Source organism: Entamoeba invadens (genome assembly GCF_000330505.1).
Source record: "Entamoeba invadens IP1 unplaced genomic scaffold scaff_1105074725849, whole genome shotgun sequence".
Taxonomy (NCBI): domain Eukaryota; phylum Evosea; order Mastigamoebida; family Endamoebidae; genus Entamoeba; species Entamoeba invadens.
The window spans coordinates 80,333-97,450 of NW_004440189.1; the positions used below are offsets into that span (position 1 = coordinate 80,333).

At 29.6% G+C, this 17,118-nt stretch overlaps 4 protein-coding genes across 4 annotated transcripts; 2 read left to right on the forward strand and 2 right to left on the reverse strand.

The window, feature by feature from the left end:
* Positions 1-7,622: 7,622 nt before the first annotated feature.
* Positions 7,623-10,607, forward strand: EIN_222220 (guanine nucleotide exchange factor, putative; the record flags this gene model as incomplete). Its single annotated transcript, XM_004254802.1, has 1 exon — positions 7,623-10,607. One exon carries the CDS (start codon positions 7,623-7,625, stop codon positions 10,605-10,607), a length of 2,985 nt encoding a protein of 994 aa, XP_004254850.1.
* Positions 10,608-11,378: 771 nt separating this feature from the next.
* On the forward strand, positions 11,379-12,711 carry EIN_222230 (1-O-acylceramide synthase precursor, putative; the record flags this gene model as incomplete). Its single annotated transcript, XM_004254803.1, has 2 exons — positions 11,379-11,706; positions 11,810-12,711. 2 exons carry the CDS (start codon positions 11,379-11,381, stop codon positions 12,709-12,711), a joined length of 1,230 nt encoding a protein of 409 aa, XP_004254851.1.
* A 164-nt stretch (positions 12,712-12,875) lies between these two features.
* On the reverse strand, positions 12,876-14,900 carry EIN_222240 (hypothetical protein; the record flags this gene model as incomplete). The annotated part of the gene is made up of 1 exon (XM_004254804.1): positions 12,876-14,900. The coding sequence occupies one exon, from the start codon at positions 14,898-14,900 to the stop codon at positions 12,876-12,878; it is 2,025 nt and encodes a 674-aa protein (XP_004254852.1).
* Positions 14,901-15,343: 443 nt separating this feature from the next.
* Positions 15,344-16,814, reverse strand: EIN_222250 (hypothetical protein; the record flags this gene model as incomplete). The annotated part of the gene is made up of 2 exons (XM_004254805.1): positions 15,344-15,433; positions 15,474-16,814. The coding sequence occupies 2 exons, from the start codon at positions 16,812-16,814 to the stop codon at positions 15,344-15,346; spliced, it is 1,431 nt and encodes a 476-aa protein (XP_004254853.1).
* Positions 16,815-17,118: the final 304 nt, after the last annotated feature.

A 17,118-nucleotide genomic window follows, 5' to 3' on the forward strand; every position in this document is an offset into this window, starting at 1 on the left:
TTTTTAATGCAAACCGGCGGGAAAAAATACCCAAAGATTGTTTTTTCAACGAAAAAAAAATATTTCCCGATTTGTTGCGGTTTTTTTTATTGAAAAATTATTTGTTAGAAAAAAATGATGTAAATTCTCATAAAAAAGTCAAAAAAAATTCCATTTTACAATCAATTTTACAAGATTGAAAACTTTTTTCATATTAAAATACATGAAATTAACGATTAAAACATCAATAAGATGTTTGTAAGATGGAACAAAGATGTTTAAATTATTGATGTAAAGATGATAAAAAAATATCTTTCATTTTATTTCAATTTGTTGTTACACATATAATGAAGATGATGCATAAACAATGAATTGTGTTATAACACAGAGTATACATTGCACAGATTAAACAAAAAAATAATTATAAACTGTTTCTAATAAATCGATAGTGAGAAAATTTGAAATTATCGCACATTTTCGGGTTTTGTTGTTTTAATAATAAGTCCTATATTTTGGGAAATATATTTCTCCTTCTTTTTTCTGTCATGTTTTTATTTGAAAAAAATATTTATTTTTATTTTCAGTCTTTTTTCTGATTATTTTGCAACGTTTTTACTCGAGATATTTTTGTTGGTTATTTTCCTGTTAAATAAGTTCAAAAATGTACTTCAATTTTGAATTGTTTTCAGTAGCAACAAATTTGTATTCATAACAAGAAACCAAAAATGTTTTTATAATCAAATGAAAATACTTTTTTGAAATAAAAGCTTTTGGTAATGAATTGAAATTAAACACTAATAATTAATATAAAATTGGTTTCAAGAATAAAATGATTAAGATAAAGAAAATTAACAAATTGATAATTTAATAAAACAATTACGTTTTGAGATGATTTGAATGTAAAAAACAAAAGATGTAAAAATACCAACGGCAAAACAATATAAAATGAAAGTTATTCGTCTTATTTATTAGTTGTTTGGTAAATGATTTTGAATTTCAATTTATGTTAAACAAACAAAAATACTAAAAGTTGGTAATACAAATTCAGTTTTTAATCTTAATAAAACAAATGAACAAAATTGATACCCTTATAGCCGGAGCTTTACATAAAGGCTATTCATATTCTGTTATCACAGAAATGATGAAAGTGTCTCCGAACAGAATTGCGCGAGTAAAAAAGATGATTGAAGACAAAATCGCCATTAAAAACGTAAAAAGAGGGCGACCCACTAAAGTTACCAACAATGTTATCGATAAAATCGTCAAACAAACTGAAAATGATCCATTTTCAACTTGTTCAAAGATTGCACTAAACAATCACTTGTCCAAGTCAACAGTTTACAACTTAAGAAGAACACACAGATTTAAATATTGCAAACAAAAGCCAACTCAAATTCTTACACAAAAACAAATTAACACAAGATATGATTTTTGCAAAAAAATGCTACAGAAAAGAAATCTCAGAAAATGGCAAACCGCGATTGTTTCTGACGAATCCCGTTATTGTTTATTTCCAGACAAATTATATTGTTGGAGAAGAAGAAACACATTTGGTGAAATGTTAAAAAACATTAAAGTTGCAAAAACCAAAGCCAAAAGAAAAATGTTAATTCAAAAATTCAAAAAATACACTGGCCAAACACCAAAATACAATGCCAGTATAATGGTGTGGGGAGCCATTGGTAAAGACTACAAATCGGATTTGATTCTGTGTTCTGAGAAAATGAAAGCGGCAGATTATCGTCGAATGCTTGAACACAATAGAATTTTCGAACACATGAAAAAAGAGAGAAAAGGCGACTTTTATTTTCAGCAAGATGGGGCGCCACCTCACAAAGCAAAAGAAACAGTAAAATGGATTAAAAGTAAAAAGGTCAAATTGCTTGAATGGCCATCATCAAGCCCGGACTTGTCACCAATAGAACATCTGTGGGGAATTTTGGAAAGGAGATTAAGAAACGAAAAAAGTGTTTTCCGAACAAAAAAGTTGTTATTCAAGCATCTTAAAAGAGTTTGGAATAATATACCATACTCGATTATTAACAATTTGATGAATTCGATGACTTACAGATTCGAAATGTGCAAAAACGAAAAAGGTGGACCTATTGGACATTTGAGCGATTTTAAACAATACCAAAAAATTGAAAAACAAGATTGGTAAATTAATCTTAGGTAATTTTGTTTTAGATTAAATATTTTTTTAGTTAAAAAACATGGTATAACAATTACAATTTAAACAATATCGAAATAAAAATAGATTACGATGTTTTCCTTTAACATTTGGTTTAAAACAGTTTAACATAAAACAAGTACTATCGATTTTTTGGAAACAGTTTATATACCAAATTCTTGATTTTACAACTAAAGTTTTCAAAATAATAATTCGTATTGAAACTCAAAAGAAAATAAATTGTCATAATTAATTAGATAAAATTTTGTTCAATTTATCATAAAGTTGAATTAAATTTGTCGGTAATAATAAATTTTGTCATTAATAATGGATTCATGTATATTTTTGGACAATTTTGTAAACAAATTTAATAAATGAATAATAATAATATAAACGTTTTGTATCGATATCATGATTATATTTATCAATTTATTTAACAACTTGATTTTTTGTCAATAAGATATTTATATACAATTGAATAACAATCATTTTAAATTATGTATTACAGTTTATACACAAATGATCATATTTTAACAACACCAAGTTCAAATGGTAAAAATTTAAAAGTTTTAAAGCAAAAGTTTCAAAACAACTGTGATAATTTATGTTATTATACTTCTACGTTGTTTATGAGTTAATAAATATAAATTAATAAAACTTAAATATTTTTAGAAAACATGTAACGTCAAATTCTATCAAAATATTTTACACACAGATTTCAAATTAAGTATATATGCATTTTTGTATTGAAAAATACATAAAAAACATTTCAATTGATGTTATATCTTATTTTTTAGAAGTTGAGATATAAAACAATGCTAATATTGTGATCAATGTTATTGATTATAATTTTGAAACAACGATTTGAAATGAATGTTAAACTTAAAATTTCGTATTTAATAATCACATTTTGTAAAAATATTAAATATTTAGGCAAAATAATAAATGTATATTTATGTATCATATTTAATTTTAAAACAAACAAATAAAATAATATTAACAAATTGACACAGAACAACGTCCTTGTTTTTTAATTGACATGTTATTACTAAAATATCAATTCAATTATTGATGATTTCCCATTATGCTTTTTTTATTTTTATACACAAAATATAAACTTTTTAAAAACCAAATTGTTTGATAAATTAGAGTTTTCATGTTTTTTAGACCACTTGAATTTTGTTCAATGTTGTTAAAATATTGCATTTTAAAATTGTGTAACTAAACATACAAAACTTTTGAATAAATTGACAAAAAGTGTTGATGAATATTTGCGTCTAGATTATTAAAATATTACAAAAATGAAATATTATAAGCAGAATTATTCCAATTGTTACTTTTACAATAATATTTTAGTAACACACAGAAAAAACGTTGCTACGTATTATACATTACTAATTAAATTGAATATATTATTATAAAAGAAATACAACTGTATTAAGAATAAGATAAATTAATTATTTACAATAAAACCTCTCATTAACAAATCACCTATTAAGAAACCTCTCTTAAAGAAACATTTCAGCAAATCAAAACTATAATAAAACTTATTGAGGGGAAAGGAAATAAAGTATTTCATAACCATTATTGAAGGGTTTTATTTTCCCAGTTAATCTACTAATGAGAGGTTTTGGTGTATTCTTTCTTTTTCAATTTTAAACAACTTTTTTTTGAAAATTACATTAAACATTTAGTTTTTTATTTTAATATTTTTTTCAACTTTTTTCTTTTAAACAAGTTTTTATTTTTCCTTTTCAATTTAAAAAGTACAAAAAGAATAAAAAAGAAACATATTATATATATACAACCATTCAATTGATCTATTAAAAACACTTGGTTTATAAACATTTAAATGTTTAATATGTTTGAATTTGAAACAACAAAGAAAATAAATTATAAATGTGTTTTTATTTTTGTTCAAAATTAGTTTTTAATATAATTATAATTTGAATAAATTCCAATTTGGCTTCATTAAAACACTTTAAATGATAATGAAAATGTTGAAAATAGCTAATAATTCATTAATAATTGTCAATTAAAGTAATTTTATAATCTATATTAATGTTGATATATTAAATTGTAAATTGTTGTTAGTGTATTTTTTTTATAAAATGTCAAACAAAAAAATATTGATACATTTGTTATTACATGGAGACATAATATTATTATTTTTTATTCAACCAAATGTAAAATATTATTTGAAAAATTTTTTGAACGAAAAACAAATATATGTATTTATATTTTTTTTATCTGTTATGTGATCTAAAGTTAAACAACAATAAGAATTTAATATTTTGATTATAAAAAAGTTTTCACATAAAGTTAATTTTTAAATTGAAAAAACAAAAAACTATTAAGTTGATTGAATAATGTATTTCAAATTAAAACAAAACAAATAAGTGACATTTTCAGAAAATATAAAAGATATTCGTATATTATAATAATTTTCATCAAATTATTGTTAACATAAAATGATCATACACTCAGTTTTGAATAATTTAAGTTGTGGTTGTTATTCTTTTTAAAAACTTAGTTTGTAATTTTCGTTTAAAGGGGGTTAAAACAAAATTCTTAAATGTATCACAATTTTTAGGTTTCTATATTTGAAGAGATAAAAACGTGGAAGATCATAGTTATTGATCAATCATTACAATAAGCTTTTTTATAATTTATCATAGAATTTATATTTTAAAACTAAATTGTCACTTAGTTGTTATCATTAAAAAGACTATATCAATTCAATTTAGTTATATATTAATATTTCAACAACTTAAGTAAATATTACATTTAATGATCATGCCTAATTATAAATTGTTTTTTTAATTGTGTTGTTTGAAAATATTTTATATTGTAAAAACAAATTATATATTTTAAATTATTATTAAAAATTTTAAATATTAAAATATATAAAAAAGCTTAAAAACAGAAAACAATTGTTCAAACCAAAAACAATTTGTGTTGTTTATTTTCCAGCAATAATATAAAAACATTTTAGTTGTGACTATTCGTTTTATATATCACATTTAAGTTATTTGTGAATAATTTAATTTATAAACTTTTTAAATTGTAGTATATACTGTTTATTATTTGACTAAAAAATATTTAAAATGTATGCTATTTTTATTAAGTCCATGAAATCGTCATTAAAAATTGCAATTACTTTAACCATGGCATGTTAACTCTTTTATGTATTTGAATTCCATGAAAATGTTTTAAGAAGAACTGTAATAATAAAATAATACAAGAAAAAAAAATGTATTTAAAATTGAATTTCTATGATAAACAACGAGTTAATTTTCATTTGATTTATATTTAAATGTATTTGATTAAAAACAGATTTTACTGTACATATTCAACAATTTAAAACATTGAAACATCAAACTTTATAATGATAATAATCTTAAAGAAATATTTTTAATTTGCTTTTTTTAATCTCAACAACGAGGCGAATCAAGAGTTTTTATATTTGTTTAGACATGTGTAACATCAAAATTTAGTAATTTACTTGTCGGCTGTAAAAAATTTATTAAAAATATTAAAAAAACCTTAAAAATAAACAACTGTAATGGTCATAACATATTACAAAATGTTTTTAAGCATCAATTTTTTACCATGTGAAGTTCAACTATTAAATTATGTGTTGATAAATGATTTCTAAAATTTAATTCAACTTTTTAACAAAAAAATAAGTTTTTAATCTCTTGTATGTTTTTGTTTTTTGTATGCCAATCTTGTTTTTGGATGTTTCATGCTGTAAAAAAAATACAACTTTAAACAAGAAAACATATAATATCTAAATGTTAAAAATATATCGGAAGCAGTAAATATTCAATTTAAATTATCAATTCAAAATTTCGTATGTTTTGATTCTTTTTTTGTTAATAACCAGAAAATCGAATTATCAGAAAAAATAAAAAAAATAAAACAACATAACAGTTAAAGTCGAAAAAACAAACATTTTCCAACATTATTTTCCATCTTTTTTAATTAAACTTTCCCTCTTTTTGCACTAATAAAATACCCCGAAAAAGTTGATTATCAGAAAGCTTATGCTTTCGGTTTTTCTGAATCAAACACAAAAATCAAAGTCATAAAGGACTATTTAAATAAACTTTCACTTGATTTTCATTGTCGAAAGTCAAAGGAATTGTTCCACTAAAATGGGTATTGATGTCAATCAAGTACTCATTTATTATCGGTGCAAGACCATGCTCATAAAATATTGTTTAAAACAACAAATTCAAATTATCATCACGACATCATCTATCATTTTATTCAACTATTGTGTCTGCAATTTCAAACAAAAATTGAATAAAAACTTTTTTCTAAATAACTACATTATATAGAACTCATGTACAGGATATTACAATATTTGTCAACTTATTTACAATATCATGCTGTATGCGTTTATTAATTTTTGAATTTTAAATTGGTGATGTCTGCTAATTGGTTTGAATGTTCAAATGATGGTTTAAAAAAAGTGTGTCAAGTGAAACCGAAGTTGTAAATATAAAGATAAGTTTGTTCAAAAACAAAGACAATAATAAGTAAAAATGTTAAATTGTAGGATAAAGCGGATTCAAAAATGTGGTTTTTAGAAATCAAAGAAGTCAGAAATGATTTCTGTGTTGTAAGAGGTTATTTGTGTTGTTTTGAAGTTATTCGTTTTTATCAAAATAAATTTTTGTGTAATAATTAAAAATTGTTTCATTCCAGTTCGTATTTCTAAAAATAATCTAGATGTCGTATTTTTAACATGTTGCAATTTTGGAACTGATCTGTTAATTAATTGAATAATATTTAACAATTTATTTGTTCAGAAAAAAAATAAAATTTGTCTGTTTATTTATAAAATGCTCTATTTTTAAGAGTTGCGACCCGATTTTGTGGCCTAAAAAGATTTGGCACATCCATAGTATTTTGGGATACCCTGTATTGATTTAAAATATTTATTTTTAAATCAATAGTAAATTTAATAATTATATATTAATTAAATTTGATTATGACAAACAGTAATTTCAATAACAAAATTATTAATAAATATAATATGGAAAATAAAAGTAATTCAAGGCATGCAAATCTTTATTTTACCAATATAGTCAATATGATAAAGATATTAATACCAAAAATGATGATATGCTTAAATAACCAGAAAAATAAAAATAAAGGAAATGTGGAATTTGAATAATTCGAATAATATTATTTTCAGACCATTGTGGTCTTGATACACTCTAAATGCAGTAAAAAGTAAGAACCTAAACACAATAACACAAAATTAATTAAAAAGAGCAAAAAAAGCCGAATGGTGATATTTTGTGAGTTTTTTTAGAGTCTTTAAAAAGATACCTTCCAAATCCTCTTTACTCTTCCCTTGTTAATTTCAACAAACATGACATTGTAAAAAACACATATTGTTCCGAACCAAAATGGAAACTGAAAATTATACCACGAAAAATCCATTCTATCTCATTTCATGCAAGACACTAACTTCTATTCCCTTTTAGTCTACAGAAAAGGGGAAAAAACACCAGACTCGAGCGTTGTCTTTCAGGCAGAAATAGAACGGCATTTAACAACACTTAAACCCGACACATCTATACCACCCGACTTTCGCGAACCAACGCCCGGTCAACTCACACAAAAACAACTTGAAATGCACTTCCCAAAAATTCCAGATAAAATCGAGTTTGACACCCTCGACCACCTCATCAGCTTTTCTTGTACCTCTCCCGATTTATTCAGAGACTTCATTTGGGGGCATCGACTCTTTGCAACAACGCAGGAAGTCTTGTTCCAATATTTGCAACGACTTGAAATAGCCGTCTCAATTAATTGCCAACTTTCAACTATAGTGCGAGCGCGTGTCGTTAGTATACTTTCATATTGGGCAAACACTATTTTCCCATTGTTGCCGGAAGAAGAAAAGAATCAAGCGTTAAACACTTTAAATATTTTCATCGACCGGATGACCAAATATGGAATGAAGAAACAGGCGTTGTTGCTCAAGTCGCAAATCTGTAAGGAGAAGTTTGTGTTTTCGATGGCGGAGAATGAGATCCACGACGACAACTTGTTACCTTTCCCATTTTTGTTGGATGGTACCAAACCAACCTTTCTCGACATCCCACCAGTCACATTTGCGAAACAAATCACGTTGATATCATCACAGTATTTTAGAGGAATTGAACTGTTTGAATTGTTCCTTTGGAACACAAGCAAAGAGAAGTGCCAAGCACTTTCTAAGTGTGTGAAGACGTTTAACGAGTTGCAAACATTCTTTTCGAATTTGGTTCTTTCGGAGTTCGACTTGAAGAAGCGAATTCGCATTATAGAACACATCGTCGATATCGCGTATGAGTCGTATTTGATACAAAATTTTGATGTTGTGGTTTGTGTAACAACCCTCTTTTCGACTTCTGCGATTCATCGACTTAAAAAGACGTTTGAGGGACTTAAGACGCGGTCACAAGAAATTGTACAGAAACTCGAGTTTTTTGCATCACCGGAGAACAACTGGTCTTCGTATAGAAAGCGACTCGATGAAGCTAAACACACTCCATGCGTGCCGTACATTGGACTGTTTTTGTCGGATATGCTCTTCACAAACGATGGCAATAAAACACAGACGGCAGACAAACTGATCAATTTTGTTAAGTGCCAAAAACTCTCTGCAATAGCACAAAACGTCTCAACGTTCCAACAGCGGTTATATTGTTTTAAACAAGACGAGATGATCAGCGGGTTTATTAAAGATCTGCTTGGGAAGGGACATAGTGAAAGTGACGTTGTTATGTTTGACCGTTCTCGAAGTATAGAAGCGCCTGCGGGGAAAGAGAAATATGTGTTAGTAGGGAGTGAAGACGAGAAAGAAGTACCCCAAGACTATATTGAAATTCGGTGTTATTTAGCACACAAAAGACGCACATATAAGTGTATGGGACCGTTACCATTAAAAGAGTTAATGGTCCGGGAGTTTGGATTGAGTGAGAAAGATATAGAAAGCAGCAAGATAGTTGTAGTGAATAAGAATGAAGTTGAAGTGATTAGTGTGAAAGAGAGTATTGAAAACATCAAACGGAAATATATCAGTCGAGATGGAAAGGGGATAGTTACTATGTATAGACAAAGCCAAAGTGTTATGTTTAAAATAGGGAAGAAGGAAATAGGGTTACCCATTGATATTAGTATGACGATGAATCAACTCAAAACCGTGTTGCGAGTGTTATTAGACGTTCAAGTGGAACATGTCTTTGTGCATTTAGTCAAAAAGAAGCCGGACAGCTTTGTGAACATGGACATTCCTTTAAATAACTACGTGATGGATTCATTTTCAATGATCTTGATGATACCAATCACTTCATTTACTAGAAATGTGAAAGACTCGTTTTTGGATTCTTCATATTTCTATCGATATAACACAAACTCAAACAAAGGGAAAATTTGCTTGATCCACGCACACCCATTTTTTATTATCAAATTCATCGAAGAGAATAAAAGAGTGAAGATCATCCCTAACAACGACGCGGAAATGGTTTATCTTCCAATGGCAGACGAAATCCATTTCTTCGCAGAAAACACGGAATTCACGAAAACATGTCCTTTGATCATCACAGGAAGTTCAGAACTCATCCACCAACTCATTTCATTGTATCATGGAAAGAACGAAATTTCAGGCGTTTCAGTGGAATATTTGAAAGCGGAAATGTACGGCCTCCACCCACTTTTTTACGCAATTTGCAACGCTTTGTATTACAACCCTAATTTTTTTAACGACACTTTTTTCTCGTCGTTTGACATGGAGGCCGCCGCTAAAATACTTGAGCAATGCGAGACAGGGGAGGAAGTCGACCTGAAGAGTCAAGAGAGTGGTGTGTTAGTTGGGATGCTTTATTTATATTTGTCGACATTGGACAAACCGTTGTTTGGGGTGTTATCTGGTGATTTTTTATCATTGAGAAATACCCGTCTGGACGACGAAAATTTAGAAAAGATATCGAAGAAGTTGATTGGCGCTATTGATGGTACGATGGCACTTTCGATATTACGAACCCTCCTTGCCTTATTCAGTTCATGGACAAAATTCAACCCATACAACTTGACACTGCTCGCGCACTTCTCGAAGTTTTTTGTGACGCAAATAGGCCCAGACAGTCAATTAAAACTTTTCATATACTTGGTACAACACTTCGACGAATTTGATATTCAGCCAGTGTTCCCAGCTATGTTCCCATCACTGTCCCCACATCCATTGTCTGTTGACTATGTCATTCGGTCGTTGTTTGACGACGTGGAGTACTCTCCTGAGTCAAAAATGGTTGTGAGCGAAATGGTGAGGACGTCAACAAAGTCAATTCCAGTCATGCCGACACACGACAGGTCAGAGAGAGGAAAGTCGGGTATTATGATTGGGAAGAAAAAGTGCCAGACTCCTCAGCTTGTGTCTGGTTCTGGTTTGTAAGGATTGAACATATTCTATTTGTTTTAGTTTTTTAAACAAATGTTTTTAGTTTTAAATTAATATCACCTTATAATATAAATAAACTATAATTTTGAATTTTAGAAAATGATTTTTCAAATAAATTATTTTTGTTCAATTATTTAATTAATTTATTAGTAAAATTTAATTGAAACTTTTCAACATATTTATAATATTTAATTAATTATAAACATAAAATAAATGTTTTGGTACAATTCTTTCGAGATAGAAAAATTAATTCATCATTTTCTTTGGTAAAAGTTGGCGATTTTTGCAATATATTATACATTTTTGTGTTTGTTACTATTATTTAATTATAAAATTATATTAATAAATTAATTTTACTTATACAATATTAGTTAAAAGAATGAGACATTATAAATATCTTTTTTATTAGAAAAAAAGCAAAAACAATTATTCATAGTATTTTGGCAGGCATACAATCGATGAATCATATTGTAAAGGCATTATTTTTAACAAGGTAAAATTGATTTTCTTTTTCACACATATTTTGTATGACAAATGAATTATTAAAAAAATTTATTAAATAATAAGATATGTTGATTTTTTTACCACAAAAATAATTCTATTGTTATGGTTTTATTTAGTTGAATCAGTCCAATTATAGATTTGCCTACTTCCTTAAAACAAATCTCCTTACAAAGGTAGAATTTCATCACAGTCGTGTTCATTTCCAATCATTCATAACACCCTTTCATCTATATAAGCAACCTAACTTGAATATTTCTAACAATGTTGTTGCTGCTTGTCTCTCTTGCACTCTCTCTGGAGGTCCAGAAAACATCACTGAAAGCCAAAGACAAGTGTGCGTCACGTTCCCCCGTTGTGATGGTACCAGGTCTCATGTCTTCTATTCTCGAAGCCAAAATTGATGTCGCAGAGTCGTATGGTCCATGGCCAAAAGATTGTGACAGGACAAAGGACTGGTCAAGGGTTTGGGTTGATGCCGATATAGTTCTTCCTCGTAAAGGTGAATGCCTTATGAAGTACATGAGTGGTGTATGGAATGAGACGACAAACAAGTTAGAGACCATTCCTGGTGTTTCTCTTCGTGTTCCTGGTTTGTTTTCATAACATATGATTTAATCAAAATCGGTAACACCTTAACTTATTCAACAATAAGAACCTAATAATAATAATAATAAAAAGAAACTAATGAATAGAATTTGGAAGCACATACGGACTTGACCAGTTAGATCCCGTTTTTGTGATCAAGCAATTTACAAACTCTTTCCATAAGCTGATCAGTCATCTTGAGAAAATGGGATATAGAGACCAAGTCGATATGTTTGGTGCTACATACGACTGGAGAAGTGCAGACTTACCTTCTACATATTATGAAGCAACAAAAGGACTCATCTATGCTGGATATAAAAACACAGGCAAAAAAGTCGTTGTGTTGTCACACTCTATGGGAGGCTTTGTGACATACAAATTACTGGACTACTTAGGAAAGGAATTTTGCGATCAGTACATTCAAAGTTGGATAGCTGTCAGTGCTCCATTCATAGGAACTGGTATGGTCCAAAAACAGTTGTCTGTTGGCGAAAATTTGGGACTTCCAATCAACGAAGAAAACGTCAGAGACTTCTCAAGAACATTAGAGTCAATTTTGGCCTTGTCGCCCCTTGGTGAAAAATGGAACAACGACGACATGGTTACCATTAAAAGCACGGGAAAGACTTACAAAGCTTCCGAATTGAAAGATTTTTACAAACAAATCCCTGAAATAGCAAGCAAGAGTGATTACATAATCAACAACGAAATGGTTCCATTCTACCATAAATGGAATTACACTGTGCCAAATGGTGTTAAAATGGGATGTGTTCACTCCCATGGAAAAGAAACTCCTTACTCAATCACTTTCGAAACTGAAGACCTCAACAGCAAATCAGAAGTTGTATATTCAGATGGTGACAAATTGGTCAATTTGAACTCACTCCAGTCTTGCTCGCTTTTCACTAATGACGTGACTGATATTGGGAAGCATGGACATCTGTTAATTTTGGGTTCAGATGACCTTTGGGATTATGTCAGACCAAGAGTGTGCGATAATTCAGACTAATTAACTCTTCTTCATCTATGTAACTCTTCTTTGACATTTTATTTTATTAATTATAATAATTTATAATAATTTATAATAAAAAAGTATAGTTTATTACTAATTAAATTGTACCATCTATTCAACTAAAAATTGACGCATTACTGAATTAACCACTGTTGAAAGATTCATTTCTTTTTTGGGTGCATAACAACCTTCTTTGGCTTTCGAGTCATTTTGAACGAAACGTAAACTAGTCCAGCAAACACACCACCAATAATAGCATACCCAACTAAAGTCCAAACCCATCTAATGGAATTCAAAAACCTCTTTCTATTGTTGCTCGACTCAAGGGTGGCCAACATGTCCTCTAAGAACTTCTCAAGCTTTTCTCTCTCTTCTTTTCCTTTCGGATGCTTCTCGGACTCATCATTGAGTTTCTTAGCGTAGTTCATGTACTGCCGATTGCCAAGTCTCTTCATCTCATCGATCCCGTCGACTACCTTTCTTCCCAACTCTTCGATCTTCTTCGCAAATTGTCTGAAGGCGTCCAACATTTGTAACTCGACGTGATGTCTCTCGCCAAACTCCTTTTCGGCCTTTTCCAACTCTTCAATGGTGACATCCACATGATCTTCAAGCCACATAATATTTCTCTCGACGTCGTCAAGCTTTTCTTGGACATCGATGATATCATCAATATCACTTGTTAAATATCGTTTGAAATCCAACAAGAGGCTTTCGAAGCCTTGTCTTTGGTTCATCAAGAGATACTGATTGATTTTCTTCTTTGTATCTTCCTCTCTAAATTTCTCGACTTCTTCTTTCAATTGTGTTAAGTTACACACTTCGTTCAGTCGAATCGTCGCATTTGGTATTTCAAGAGAGTTCACAATCCCCTTCTCCAACGAATCAACTCTAAAAGTCATATTCTCGTTCTTCTCCATTCCTTCTATCGTATACTTTCTCAACAGAACTTTGCTCTCCGCATCCAAAAACTCGAGACTCTGTGTTTGTGGAATAGAAATTTGGTACCTGTTCGCAAGTTTCATTGGCTGATCTCTTTTGATGAATGGGCTCTCGGCTCCATTCATTTTAATGGACACATCAAACGGGATGAAATCGACAATCTCAAATGGCGAGTTGACCATCTTTTCAAAAGTCATCAACGTTTTGATACTTTCGAACAAGTACTCGTCTCCAGAAAGTCGAATTGAATAGTTACCAAATACACTCTCGACTATTTCTTTAATTTTTGGTGTGTATGAGAGACCACCAATCAAAAAGACTGTGAAGTTCTGATTTAATGTCTCCTTTTCTTGGTTCAGTGTTTCTCGTAAAGGTTTCAAGATGTCGGAAATTTTCTCGTTGAACTCATCTCTCGTCACAGTGATGTTCTTCTCGAGTTCTTCAAAGAGTGTTGTAATTTGTGTGTTTGATGAGAGTTTCAGTCTTAATTCTTCAATTTGTTTCAAGTGTGCTTGTGTTTCGACACTGCCTCTGACATCTCCAACAATGTCGACCAGCGCAGTGTTCAGTGAATCAGCACTGACTTTCACTGTTTTGTGTGTTTTGACAGTGAATTGTGTTCCATTGAAGACATTGATATGTGTTATACGGGTATCGTGTGCACCGCATTCAATCACTAAATAGTGTTCTTTCATATCAACAAGTTTCTTATTAACAGCATTTAAAACCATTCCCAAATGTGCCTTATGTTTTGGGATAAATTCCGCTTTAGGGATAACGGCGCTGATTTTGTCCAAGTCGTAAGGAGTAAATGTCGAAGGAACAATAATTTGAGGGGCATGTCTTCCTTCTTGGGTTAAGTTAAAGAGTGATCGATGTGTATTATTAGCGTCCAATTTATAGTACAAGTTATCCAATTGGAATGCTAAAATAGCTGTTTTGTCATTCGGGAGGGTGCAATTCTCTGTCTTGTCCTCTACTTGATAGATCGGAGAAAGTACTTTCACCTTCTGATTTCCAAGAAGTGCTTTAGCATTATACCCATATGTGTAATCGTCGTGATTGCATCTATAAGCAACCTTCGAATTGTAACTCCTTTCACCGTTTGATCCTAATAAGATGTGTACAGATGTGGTGTTGTACCACCCAACAGTGATTTGGTCATACCCCATATCCACAATGACTCCACTTTGCACAGACGTGAAAAGTACCAGAAGTAATGCAAGTGGTAGAAATTGGGTCATTTCTATTATTTCGAGTTCTTTGTGCCCTTTTCAAGTTTAGAGGAGTTTTCAGACTTAATAACATTTTTTATGTTATAGTTTCTTATTATTATTGTTCATCTATGATAATATTGAATCGGTTAAGTTTTGGTGATTTTTTTATTTTAAAAACTTTAATTGTTTCTTTAAATTATAATTTGATATTGTTTTAGTTGACAATTGACACATTTATTATTTTAAAAACCATTGTTTTGGTTTTTAAGTTAAAAATGAAAACTATTTGGATTTTTTTTTGAAATTAATTGTTAAAGGCCATGTCTATTGTTCACAAAAAAAATAATGTGATATTTTTTACTATCATTTATAGTTAAATTAATTATTGCAACATATTTATTATATGTAACTATAATTAATTAATAATTATAAAAATTGTTTTTAATTACGAAGACAATTGTTGTATACCTCTACAACTCCTCTTCTTTTGATGGAAGTGATCTATACACCTTTGTCAAATTGTCGACCTTTTCATTGACGATATCTCCAAGGTTGTGACTCTATTAATAAGTTTCATTCAAACAAATTATTAACACAAACTTTCAAGTCGAACAAAATTTGTTCTAAGTTGCACCCTTCTAAGTATTGTTCTGTGTCAATGTCATACGTTTTGGCGTACCTCAGTAGATTGACAAATGCTTTTAAACAAGTTGAAAGAAGAAGTGGCTCTTCTTCGACGTTTGAAACGATGTCAATAAAGATATTAAGAGTTTTTGGAAATTTATTAAACACACATTCCATTATATCGTCGTAGTCCAAGAAGACCAAATTTGCTATTAAATAATAGCATTGCACCAATGTAGTATACTTCACCGTTTTTTCTATTGCTATTTTATATGCGTAGTCATATAAATTTGTTTTTTCTATAATGAGAAAAGGCATATCGTCACTATCACATGCAATATTTGAGTTCACAAAGAAGATGTAATACATTACTTTTTCGTCCAAGTTAGGCATTTCCAAGTATCTATTACACACACTCCAGAAGTCGCTTGCAGCCAACAATTTACAAATGCTGCCATAAGACCGAGTGAACTTCAAAATCAAATTCAACGTGTTTTCAACAAGGCGGTTCCGTCTTAAAAACTCCAGCAAGAAGGGAAGGACGTCTTCTGCTTTAACAAAAACTGAATTTGAATATAAATTTGCGATCGAAACAAGTGCATGAGCAACAGTGTTGTCTTTAAACTCACTGCTCTTCTTCAGTAATTCAAAAAAGTATTTATAGACCCACTCAAAGGTGTTTGGAGCATTACTTGGAATACTTTTACATAATGCCTCAAAGACGTATCCAACAGCCTCGATGACATCTTCCATTGGATTACTTTCGACTAAAGAAAAGCACTTTTCGATGATTTTGAATTGTAAAAAAAGACTTGCAAATGATGCGGAGTCTAAGATGATATTTCCAGTGACATTCAACGTGCGCACAACAACTGAGTTATTTGTATTTGACAACATAACATCCAATTTAGTTAGAAACCCCGATGAAAGTAGTAGTTGGCTGTGGTTTATTGTTTTGCCCTCAGACGTGAAGAATTGTGATATCAATAGAAACACAGACAAGAACTCCGGGGTCAAGTTCTCGACTTGTGACATCATTTTCTGAAAGAATTCCGCTTTGATAAGTAATTGAATTGGCATGGGATCGCCATTCAAGTATTGTGCAATAAGTTTGAATGAATTAAAATCACCAGAAAGCGCCATTGATATGGTTTGCTGGATGTCTGAGATTTTAGGAAGCGTTTTAAATACTACGGAATCAACAACTCGTTTTTTAGAAATAAGATTGGCTCGATTTGCTGAACGAAGAATTGCTAAATCATTCGCGCGATTTGAACATAAAGATGAAAGGTCTTTTTCTCCACGTAAATGTGACATTTGAAACTTAAAGATTAGTAGTTTTTTACTATAAATTATAATAATATTAATGAATAAAATATTAATTATAATATCATTTAATTTATTATTAAGTATATAATGTGGTTCGAGTTTAAAAAGTTAATTGGTATTCATAAATTAACTATTATTATTATTTAATTATATATAATATTTAAATAATTAATTTATAAACTAAATGTAACTAATAATTAAACCATTATGATTAATTTAATAAACTATTAATTTTAATCATAATATCAAATTATTCTATTGAGTTTTTGTAATAATGTTTAACATGTTATTA